A 12,327-nucleotide genomic window follows, 5' to 3' on the forward strand; every position below is an offset into this window, starting at 1 on the left:
CAGTGAGATGCCCCTCAAGCACCAGATGTTAGCTGGGCAACAGTCCAACTCCTTTACATTTCAGGCCCTTTGCCTTGTGGAAACTGATTAGGGATCAATAATGCACTTTGAAAGGGGCTGCTTCCTTTAAATAGATCTTTACTTGTTGACTTGCAGTTTTAGCATAATTAGCTGTTAATCTGTTTTAATATCTGAGTCTCCTGTGTCTCTTCCACTCTACATCCCTTATGCTTCTCTCTCATTCCTAGCCCCTCCCTTCCAGATAACAATGACATATTTTTTCCCTCTAGTAGCATTTGAGTTGATTTTAGATAACCGAAGTGTACAAAACAGAACTACTTCCAAAAGGAGACAGCAGATGTACAGATAAACTCTATCAGCTTCACCAGTTCTTTCATTCTGCTGCTTCATTCTGCAATGCCTGATGCAACATTGGGATCGTTTCAGTACTTAGCAGTTAATGGATGGACAGGCAGGCAGAATCCAAAGAAACCTTGTCCAGAATAAGGTACCTGTTCTATGCTTCTTCCCAGTCCTTCCTACTATGAATGCACCAGCTTGAGAAGAGATCATCTCCTCCTCTGGGAGGAGACGCCCACTGAATTACAGTCATGCCGGGAAATTCTTGCCCCAGAGTACCCACTAGATCCAGAGATAGTCTCAAATCTACTTGGTTGCCTCTAGATTTTACTTTATTCTCATTGTAAGAACAAGAAAATGCAAGGTTAGAGCAGGGGAGCACAAGTGCAAGTCTAGATCACAGCTAGAAACAGCTCCTTGTTGGGAACCAATATTTGGAATTCCTTTAGTAAACAAAAAACTGCCCTCAGCTGTCCTTCGTACAGGGAGGTAAAAGACTCAACACTGAGAAGTGTGTTTAATAAAAACACTCTCAGGTACTTTGGCATAGCTGGAGTTACCTAGAAGCTGTGCAGACTGTAGCACTGTTGCTGAATATTGCTGACAATCCTCATACTTATTCCAGCCACCCTGTGCCAGCAATGCTCTCCCAGGACCTACATAAATATATTAATAGCAATTCATCTCACAGAAGCCTAATGCTAATCTTAACTCGTGGTAGTGGTGAGCTTTGCCTTCTCTGTTATGCATGAATGTACTCTTACTAGGTTTTACTTATTTTCATAGTAAACACATTTGTGGGAAAAGCTTTCCTGTGCCCTCTGCTGGTTTTCCAAGGCACCCATTTTCAGCCAAGTGTTTAAATTCTTTCTGTAAAACACCAATAGGTTCCAATATATCTCCTCCATTTTCTTCTGACTGAAGTGCAACAAGATGTATAGGACAGGAGCATAGGTACATATCACACCAATCACCTACTTCTGCTTCCCCGTGACCTGCAAAATGACTACCAATTTTCATTTTTGCTCACTTGCATTTTTTTCTGAACTAGACTGTTCAGGAAATTCAGGCAATCCTCACCTTTTCATAAGCAACAGGCTTCTTTGAGCAAGTCTGCACAGAGAATAGGAGTTTCCTTTCGTGCCCTTTCATGTTAAGGAGAGCAGAGCAGCAAACTTCATGTACCGTCAGACTGAACCTTATGGCCGTAAAGCAAATTGTCACTGGATCAATTATCTCCTTATATTTCTGCCTTCACTGCCAAGACTCCTTTAGTACTTAACACTAAGATTTTAGCTGTTGTACTAGGTTATGCCCAAGACTCTTCCAGAACAATTCTCTTGTCTTTAATGTAAGTTTTGTATATTCCGCGAGTGTTTTCCAAAAGCTCCGGGCTGAATACTGCTTTGATGGTCCCTGGTGACTTATACTGGTATTCAAAGCCAGTTCTGCAGGTTTCAAGATTCAGGTTAAGAAGTCTAACCCTTCTGTTTCTGCATTTTTGTGGCATTTTATTTTGCCCTTTGTGTAAAGACAATCTCACCTGTCCAGAAACATAAGACCCTTTGATAGTAATCTCTAACTCCAAAGAAAAAGATATAAGCAGTTCCCGATGGCCAGATGTTGAGGCTTGAAAAATACATGTAGGATATACCCTCAGTTCTAGAAATCCATACCGGAATTGCAAGCTGGGCCAGATTATGACTGTAATAAGGGATATGGTGTCTAAAGATTCATATAGCTTGAGTCACATAGCTGACACCAGGTATCTTACTGCTAACTTTGAGAGTGAAGCCTAATAACCCTCTAGAGCAAGCCCTCTAGAATAAATTCAAATGTGCACTAGATGCAGCTAGGGATAAACAATGGAAGTAACTCTACCTTGCCAGGAGAAAGGAGGTATTAATTAATGAACCCAACTTTAGTTTAAGATTTTGGATGTGAACACAGCCTTTCTTGAAAATTCTCTCTGCTTCAGTTTTCCTTTTACTCAAATCTGTACCTTTTTTAATGTATTAGTCAGTTGACTTCTTAAATGCTGTGTCAAGCCTGTAGCCTGCATTACTGCTCAAGTTCTTTCTTCTTAGTAAAAGCAGAAACAGCAAAAAAACCTTCCAAGGCAGTAGAACTTACTGAAAACCCCCCAAAATCACCAACATACAAAACACCACAGACAAATCCACAAAACAACAAATCCCACAAAGCATGCATGAAATTATCACTTTCCTAAGAGTCCCATAAAGACACTGCTCCCTCAGAAGTGCTGATACGGCAGTGGTACTGCTGTTTCTGAACTTACCCCTTAGGGAGACTTTAGAGAACTTCTTTAAGTGGTCAAAATACAGTGTTAATGGACAAAGTCTCTCTCTACTATTCTCAGTGATACCATGAACACACTATTCACAAGTGAGGAAGAAAACCTGTATTGAAATAACGCCAGTGAAAGCCACTACTAGGGAATACAGAGCAACTGTAAAATGCAGAAGTGCAACTTGACTGTAACCAGCTGCAGCTGCCTTCGTAATGAACGGACAGGCAAGCAAACAGCCAATTTCCTGTGACATACACTCAGAGTCCAGAACTACAGCTCCGAGCTTCATGAGCTAGCTCACACTTCTGGGGGTAACTGCCCACCTCCTCCCTACATGAAGGTCAGAACTGGTAAAGTCATGGAAACTTTTAAGACCTACAACACCAGGACTGACAGCAGCGCTGCTGCCTCAGCTCTTCAACAAGCAGGTTTTCTCTACACCTGCCTGCAACACTTCTCCTGCTTAAGTGGGAGAGCTGGCCTCCGTTCTAGCCAACATGTCCCTTGTATGAAACAAAATCAAATACCAAACACCAGTACTGAGTGGTAGCAACAGAAGCTGCCACCAACAGTGTGACTCTTCACAGTTCTAATCAGGAAATCAGCTGAAATTTTGATTGACATTTGTCTAAAAGTTATGATAATTTTGAGCAGCTTTTAGAAAATGAAAATTCATTACATTCAATGTAAAACAACTGCACTGTAAATTATTAATCCAGTCCTGAGCTGGAGCACTAGGCAATTACAGTCAACTTCTGAGGACAATATTAATCCTGAAGTTATATTTTCCATCAGTGCATTTCTTCAAACAATTATCACTTAACCTTCCATGAACCTCTGCTCTGAAATTTTCACCTCAACAGTGCCAGCTAGAAGTCCAAAACACCCTGCTAACATATCTCTAGCGTCACAACTGAAAACATTCAATACACTCCATCTGAGGCTCTAGGATCTTCTCTCAGCCTCAACCAGTTTGTAGAATTGGAAACTGAAGATATTCAGATAAACGGCAACGTCAACTGCCCCACAGAAATGGGCTGCACAAAGATGGGCAGCAAGACTATGCATGCATGTCATTCATAGCCATGACTACTTTGCCACGTATTCCACAGAAGATATTTTATTTTTAAGTTAGGCCAACCCTCATTTCACTGCAATAGACAAGTTCCCTTCTCTTCTTCTCAGACAGGAAAGCACACCAGCACACACATCAGCATTGGACAGGTACCAGGTCCATTTTAATAACAGAATCCACAACCAAGAGACCATTAAATCCCCCTTCCCATAACCAGTTCCATGCAGCTCTTTTGGGAATTCAGAATCTGACTTGCATCCGGAAATGCATCTGCTTTGTAGCATTGTTACTCATTCCTGTCTTGAGCATCCACTTTGCCTTCATTCTCTGCAGGTACTGCATATCACGCAGCTGAGCGGAGACGGCCCCTTCAGGGAAAGAGCAGGAAGAGAAAGAGGGATCAGTGTCTCTAAGCTTACTTACTACTTACATGCAAACCAGCTGATCTGTCCACATACATCAGCAGTTAGCTATAGGTTTTCCTTTCCACACTGGCACACTTCTTTTCACTCTTCCCTGGGGAAAGGCCAGTTCCCTCTATGAATATCCACCAATGTGACTAAGGGAAAAGGTTGTTTTGCATCCTAAGCCTGATTCTTTTATTTCAAAAGTGGATATAGAACACACCACTGTTCCCCAACTGGAAAAGTATTCTGTCAAAGCATGATTTATATTACATGATTAAATAGCAAGAGTAGTGGTTTGGACAGGCAGAAAACAAGAAATCTCAGGAGGTCATCTAAATGCAAAGCTGCACAGAAGCCGTGCCGGATTTTAGACACAAGCAACTTTCTGCAACTTACTCTGCTTGGATGTGAGGAATGAAAAGGAACCAAGTGGAAGACAAACTACTGCATAAACCCCACATGTAAAACAAAGTCGGCCTATCCATTTGCAGAGCGATGACGTCCTAGAAGCTCCTCCTCTGCAAAGCCCTCAGGCTGTCACTCACCTGCCTGGCCCGTCCAGCCCAGAGCTCTGTACTGCTGCAGCACCCGACCCACTGCCTTCTTGTTTTTCGCAACAGCCACCGCTCTTGACAGACCAAACCGTTGCTTGTAGTATCTCATCAAAGAACGATGACCCACTCGTGCACCTGTTCAGAGGAGAGGACATCTTATTATGCATCATGAAGGAGCTTCTGAAATGGAGTATTCAAGCACATTGTGAAAACTACGGAAAAACTCTATGCCAAGAAGTACTTTTAAAGGGTCCAGAACTTTAAAAATTTTAGGACAATTAGAAACTTAATGTAATTACTGTAAGAGCTGCTTTAAGGAAAAACACAAGAAGTACTGTGGTTCAAGAGGGCCTTAGCTCAGGTAACAGACAGACAGTTATCAGAAAAGAAAATTTTAATTAGTGGAATGAGCAGCGAGGCAATGCCATTTCAAGTAACCAGGGAAGTAACTTGCTGACATTCAGGAAATCTTGTGTAACTGCATATTTGGCAGCACTTTTCAGAATGAAAGGGCTGAGGTCCCCTCATACAAAAACACCAAACAAACAAAAAAACCAAGCAAGAGTGCCAAATGCTAAACAAGAGAAAGGCTGTTTAAATAAATTAATTTATTTACAGAACTAGTTTACTAGAGTAGTTGGTAGTTGGCTCTCTGCAAAAAAAACCCCTACACTGGATAACCTAAGTTATAGCCTCTCCGAGCTGCACTAAAACAAGTTATGGAAAAACCATGAGAGTCACATGTCAATGAAGAAGTAAAACAGGCAAAGGAATCCACTGCCCCAGTCCACATATTTATCAATGCTGAAGAAGTTGAACTATTTGGCAGTGACAATAATGGAAGGTAAGGACATAACCCCAAAGAAATTTAGATGCAAAATTACCTTCCCCCTTCCCAAAAGAAAACACAACGATGGCCTCTGCTGCAGGTAATGGCTGCAGCTATGAGCAGTGCAGAGAAAGTATGGTATAACACAAACCCTATGGCCTACCTGAAGGAAGGATCAGCTCCATGGTGTCATCATCATAATCCAACTCTCTCTCTGCTGGGCGCTTTCCAGGCACCTCCACATCTTCCCCGTTCTCGTGATCAGGGTAAGTGCTCCTGTGGAAGAGCAGTAGTACATGTTTTATACGTGGAAGTAGCCACAGCTATACAGACCCATCGTACAAAAGAACTGCCACGCACAGCAAGCCACAAACACTGTCACATTTTACCTACGCTGGTGTGGGTGTTCTTCCCAGTAGCAAATTGCCTTGAATAGAGGCTGGAGACAAGGAACACCCTTCCTCCAACCCTATTCCATAACTCAACATGGTTCTGCTGCTGCACACTTATCAGTGACTTATGGTGAAATACCATCACAGTGCAGCCCACCGGCTCTGCACAGCTACTGAAAGAGCACTCCCAGAAGCTCCACTAAATGCACCTGTCACCATAATATGAGGTATTTCTGTGTTCCAAAATGAACACAGCTTAGGATAAGTTACAGAAAGTTCCACAAGAGACCTCTAAATCACAGCAGTCCTGTTAAACTCCAGCTACATAACAAAAAACGTGTTAGGAATCGTCAGTAGATTTTAAGTCCACAATCTGCCTCAAAGGTAGTAGAAGAGACAGTTATGCCCTTTTATGGTCTTTTCTGGTGCACTGAAATCTATATTCAATAACGAACATACAAAATTCAAAATACAATTTCATGTAGAACTGGTAATAGTGATCACAGAAGAGGAGAACCAATCATGTTATGCTTACCTAGAAAAGTGGTGAACCAACAATGCAAAATAAGTATCAGACACAGGACTAAATTTTGAGAATGAATAGTTTCTGTTGTAATATTTAGCCTTCCTTTTGTCTGTCCCCATCTGTGCTCAAAGAAAAGCGTCCTCACCTAAAGTCATAGAAGTCTGCAAATTCCAGGGCAGCATCTCCATCTGTGAACAGTTTGCAGTGGCTTTTATCATTCATGTGAGCCTGTACTGCTTCTGTAGAGTAGAAGGATTTCCCTTTTTCATTGCACCAGATGCAGATTTTCCCAATGCCAACTTTCTCTCCTGCAGAAAACAATGGTACATCTATTGGTCTGAACAGAACCTCCCCAGTCAGTAATTAACATTTCTGTAATGAAGCCCTCCCAGCTCACAGGCAGAGAGATTGAGGCTTTTCATTTCCAGAAAAGCCCTGCTGTTCCTGTGCCTTGACCACATGGCCCCATCAGGGACAAGTCTGTGCATTTAAAGATTTCTTGTGACAAGGTATGGATCATTAAGTATAATCAATAACACATTTTGTACTTCCAATACATTTTTCTATCTGATACTCCAAAATTATTTTATTCTCATCATTATTTGTAGGCTTCAAGGAAGATAATTTTTTTCCTAGTTTTTAGCTCTCTCACAAGTATAGTAAACCAATGAGGCAAATACTTGCAGCTCATTAGTAGGACAATATAGTTCATATGCACACTTCAGCAAGAGAATTTTGTCCCAAATTTCATGTTATCTGAATAACTTTCTCAGCGTTAGAAAACTATGTGAGACCTACAAAGTACACAATCACGTTTTCTCAGTGGGGTTTTCTCTCACTCCTCCTGGAAAGTCTGTGGTCCTGCTCATCATCGAAATACTGAACTTGACAGCACTCAGATTTTATACAAAGAAACACCCTCAAAAAATCACAGAACATTTGGTGTCATATCCAAATGACAATAAGCAATATAGTGTATAATTATCCTGACCAAAATACACAGAAAATTTACAGGCATACCCAGGTACTTGATTAGTCCTCTGAGGTCCACAAGATACTCTATGTCTGGAATAAAGAAGCTGTGAATTTTTGTCATATGGGCCACATTTTTTGTGAGAGATCTTGAATGATGGGGACAGAACAAGCAGTCTGTGACTGGTATAGCCCCAACAGCAGGCGTGCTTTCAGCTTCTGCCTGTTCCTCCTCTTCTTCTCCCACACTTTCCATCTCTTCTTCAGAGCCAAAGTCTTCATGAGAATCCATATCTTCCCAGTCTTTTAGAGGAAGTTTAAAAAAAACAAAATTATATGATTACTTCTCCCAAGCAAAACAAGTACCAGTTAAATCAGAAAAGCCATCACAGAAAATACTGCATTTTCAGTTCTTACAGCTAAGTGCCACACAGTCAATTCCAGGTGCAAGAATATACCATTGCCAGTAAAAACACATTTTAAGGTGCACAGCAAAGCACAAGGTTGCTCATAAAAAAATTGGCAGATCTGATACTTTTTCCCCTCCGCTTTCTTAGCTATTAACACTTTATTGCTGTTTCCATGCCTTGCAGTTAATTCACAAAACCACAAGAACGGTGCATTAAAAATAAGACAACTCTGACACCATCAGGAAAATACTCATATTCAGCAGTGACTCAGCAGTGAGGGAAAACACACTCCTGTTCACACACACATCTTTAACAACAGAGAACAATCCCAGCTGTCACAGATGTTACATGTTAGTATATACCAGGCTATAATAAGAATTCTACACATTTGCAGGATTACTGCCAAGCTCATTAACAGATAAGCCATCAGATCATACTGCTAGAGGAGTACAGAAATATTTTTTAAGGAATTTGGCTCTGCGGCAGTGAGCATTTCACAGTACTTTTTCCCTACTGGTTCCCTAAAAAATGCCATGCCAACAGAGTGTTTGAGAACAGGTAACAGGGTGCTTCCCAGCGTTGTATGCTGCTAAACTGGAGATCTTTGGTATAAGATGCAGTTCAATAATTTTAAAACCCTGACTTATAAGAGACATTTCTGGACAAACACTTTAAGGAAAATTAACATTCAGAAATCTACTGAGATTTTAGCATTACAATTTATGACTAACACATTAATCCAAGACAGGTGCAAGTTGACTCCTTTTTTAGGTGTTAAGATGCATGTTCAGAGGTAAATGTTTCTTCTCCTGTAGAACAGATTTTCTGAACTGCAACTGAAATTTCAGCAGCACAAAACTGCTCTAACAGATGTAGTAACATGACACAGGGGTTTCAGTAACAAAGCTGGCATGAGGTTCCACCTCATTCATATCTGTCCCCTTGCTACAGTTGAATCACCCCATTCAAACGCTCCAATAGATGTGTTTGGAGCTGCACTGTCAACTACAGCACTGAAAGCATCCAGGTTAAAAAATAACCCTTTTCTGGAAACTCTGAAGCTCTCATCTTTTCAGCTGTCTGCTTTCCAGGCTGACCTTCAACAGAAACCTTTATTCACTGGAACAGGCAAGACCTTTTGTGATGGAAAATACTGCACTTCTACAGAAGGCTTTTGCACAAACCATGGCTTACCCCAAGTTATCCCTTGTCCGTATGTTTACTGCCTTACCTTCTTCATTATCCTCTTCCTCCTCTGCTTGTTGCTTGGCCAGCTTCTTTGCTTGCTGTTCAAACCACTGCAGTCGAGGAGGTATTTCTGGTCGCTCTCTGCTCTGTGATAAGCTGGCACTTTCCTTAGACACTGGAGAGCTACTTGCATTACTAGGAAATAAATGTGTTTTCTTTGGAGAGGAAGATGGCTGAGCTCTGATGGCTTGCTGAATAGCTGTATTCATTTCATCTTTGTTCACACTCTCTGGGGCCAGCCCCTTTTCCAGGTTCTTCTCATTTAGTATTTTTACCTTCTTACTAACAGCTTGAACAGCTTTCTTCTCCAGCTCCAGGTGCTTCTTGGACTTCAAGTGATTCTCGTAGGCATTGAAGGTGGAGAATCTCTTGCTGCAAACTGTGCAGTAAGTGGCAGTGATTTTGTTTCGCTCCTCTGCTACTGCTCTCTGCGCTAGGACTCTCTCTTGGAAATTCTCAGCAGTGACAGGAGGCATGTCAGCAACTTTACGCTTCAGGTTGTACCTGTGCCAGTCAGTTTTGTAATGGGCACGCTGAATGTCACCATCCTTGAAAGCCACACGGCAAGTGATACAAGTGTAGGTTGCCATTACTAGAAAGCTGGAAAAAAATAAAATCATGCTAAAAAAGATTAAGTAACAGCCACAAAAAAACCTCCCAACACGACACCCTGGGTGTGTTATGCACGAGCAGGACCAAAAGAAGAAACTTATAAAAAAAACTTTGATGCAGTTACTAGAGATTACCCACACCACAGCAGCGTCTGAGTATCCAAGCTCTGGATGCAGAAAGACTCACTGCGCCTGTCGGGACTGAGACACAGAAGAGGGCTCCCAGTCACAGCAACAGTGTTTCAAAAGCTCTGCACTCTTCACTGAAGATCAGAGATTAAAAGTTCTTAACAAGGTTGTGTTCTGCCAACTCTAAGATTTTGAGGAGACTAGTGATTGCTCCAAAATAAGGGTAAAAAGGGAAAACCGCTTTCAGGTCTATTTTCCATTTTCTACAGCCTTACCAAATGGGGAAAAAAGAAAAGTTACTGCATTTAAAAATAAAGCCTTCCTAGCTCTTCTGGAGCAGTGCATGTTGACAACACTTTACGCTGCAGAGCTGTTCACCTGGAGATGCAGCCAGTCATGCCCAGATCTAGCACTTGAAGCCACTGATAACCTTGATCTTCCTCCACTTCCAACCATCCAGCTGAGCTATGTTACTGGGGCTGTGACAGGACAACTGGAGAACAGTGACCTGTCACTGATGCTTTCAGTCCTTTCCAAAGCCACACATTTCCTTTCTTCTCAGTGCTTAATGAAACTCAACTTTTTCTTAAAACAAAGCTGATGGAATCTCTTGAATGCTCCAAAAGCAAAGAGCAAAAATGCATGTTCTAACTGGAGATCACAGAAACCACCTTCATCTTTTAACTGATTTAGAGAAACCATGGCTTAATCAGAAAAACAAAAAAGAAATAATACATCAGGATGAGAGCTTCTGAAAGCAGGCAGAGGAAGAGCAGCCCCTCCCAGAAGCTACCAAAAGGGAGAAGCAGTGGCAAAAGTCAAAAATACTTAGTGAAAAGACACATTATGAAACATCATACTCTGTAACAACTGGACTCCTTACTTACTCCTTGTGTTATCTCTAATGCTACAATGATAGGCAGAAAATAAAGGCCATACTGTTTTATTTGAAATACTATAAGCATCCATTCAGTGTAACACATGCTTTTTGTGTTTCAGAGAAAAATGTATCATCTGCCCACTGAGGGACCCCAATTGCTCCCTGAAGCATTTCCCTCCCACCTGCAGAGCTCCCTGCCCTTTTCCCAGCCCAAGCATCAATCTTACAGCTACAAACCATTGATGCACAGCCACGTTGACTGTTAATCACAAACTCCTTGCAGAAACCTCAGGGACAGAACAGCCTGATCCGGTCCATGAGACACAGACAGTAGCCACACACTAGATTACCATGGGGTTATTTAAAAACACCCCGAAAAAATCAAAAAGCAGAAGAGAAGGAATGAAACTGACAGAATCTACAGCCATAAATCTTCACCTCTGGCTACTAAGCAGAGAAGTGCTTACAATTCAAGCTGCATAAAGCAGGAAAAGGCCCTGCAGTACCCTGTGTAGTTGCACCACCACTTCCCATGACACACCTACATTTTCACCTCCCGTTTCAGGCCACCAGGCCCAGGCCTCGAGTCCTGCCTTGTGTGGGGCTCGGGAAAAGGAAACCCGCGGCACTGACAACCCTGCAGCCCAGGAGGGCACAGCCAAGCCCTGCCAGACAAACTGGGTTCTCCCCCATGGTCTTTGTCACGGGTGCTGCTTTCAGCCGCATTTAAACTGAGCCCGTGTCCCTAAGGCTGACACAAGGCAGAAAGGCCTCACCGGCGGGGTGTGTGTGTGTGTTCGCTATATGGACAGCAGAAATGCGGGCAAAACTTAAAACTAAAATAAAGAAATTTTAAAAATAAATAAAATGAGAGGTAAGACGTGGCGCAGGCGGCAGCCGGGAGCCTCCAGGCCAGGCCGGGCTCACAGGAAGCCTCTGCCCCAAGGGAGCGCAGCCGGCCCGGCCGCGCCGCCTCCCCGCCATTCCCATCGGGCCGCCCCGGCCCGCCCCATCCCACCCCTCCGCATCCCACCCGTGCTCCCGGCCGGCCCCGCACACGCACCTGGGGCGGGCGGAGTAGAGGGTCCCGGGTGCCGCCGCCGGGGGACGGACGAGCAGGAAGCGGCCGCGCAGCGTCCGGCGGGAGGGGCCGGGCCGGGCCCCGCTCCTGCCCCCGGGCGGCGGGAGGCCGCGAGAGCGGGCAGTGCCCGGGAACGCATGCGGGAGCGGCGGTACCTCCGCTGAAGGGGTTTTACTTTCACAGAATCGATTAGGTTGGAAAAGACCTCTGAAACCATGGAGTCGAACCTGTGACCGAACACCACCTTGTCAACTAGACCATGGCACTGAGTGACACGTCCTGTCTCTCCTTAAACACCTCCAGGGGCGGTGACTCCACCACCTCCCTGGGCAGCCCATTCCAATGTCTGATCACTCTTTCAGTGAAAGTATTCTTCCTCACGTCCAACCTAACCCCTCCCCGATGCAGCTTAAGACTATGTCCTCTTGTCCCATCACTAGTTCCCTGGGAGAAGAGGCCGACTCCCACTTTGCTACAACCTCCTTTCAGGTAGTTGTAGAGGGCGTTAAGGTCACCCTGCTTGTTGTTACAGAGTCCTCTTC

At 43.4% G+C, this 12,327-nt stretch overlaps 1 protein-coding gene across 1 annotated transcript; it reads right to left on the reverse strand.

Annotated features, from left to right (window-relative positions):
- Window positions 1-3,775: 3,775 nt before the first annotated feature.
- On the reverse strand, window positions 3,776-11,867 carry ZNF622 (zinc finger protein 622). Its single transcript, XM_027663783.1, has 7 exons — window positions 11,768-11,867; window positions 9,068-9,684; window positions 7,475-7,729; window positions 6,600-6,762; window positions 5,700-5,812; window positions 4,699-4,842; window positions 3,776-4,114 (listed from the first exon to the last, which is right to left on the reverse strand). Exons 2-7 carry the CDS (start codon window positions 9,672-9,674, stop codon window positions 3,987-3,989), a joined length of 1,410 nt encoding a protein of 469 aa, XP_027519584.1. The 5' UTR covers window positions 9,675-9,684; window positions 11,768-11,867; the 3' UTR covers window positions 3,776-3,986.
- Between the last annotated feature and the right edge of the window lie 460 nt (window positions 11,868-12,327).

The sequence above is a fragment of the Corapipo altera genome, unplaced genomic scaffold (genome assembly GCF_003945725.1).
Source record: "Corapipo altera isolate COAL_440 unplaced genomic scaffold, ASM394572v1 73, whole genome shotgun sequence".
Classification (NCBI taxonomy): Eukaryota; Metazoa; Chordata; class Aves; order Passeriformes; family Pipridae; genus Corapipo; species Corapipo altera.

Excerpts from the sequence above, each read along its gene's own strand:
- ZNF622 (XM_027663783.1), bottom strand. The coding sequence starts at position 9,674 with ATGGCAACCTACACTTGTATCACTTGCCGTGTGGCTTTCAAGGATGGT. Across the intron at positions 6,763-7,474 it reads AGGACTAATCAAGTACCTGG|GAGAGAAAGTTGGCATTGGG; the intron begins GTATGCCTGTAA and ends TGTTTTCTGCAG. Across the intron at positions 4,115-4,698 it reads GGGCTGGACGGGCCAGGCAG|GGGCCGTCTCCGCTCAGCTG; the intron begins GTGAGTGACAGC and ends CTTTCCCTGAAG.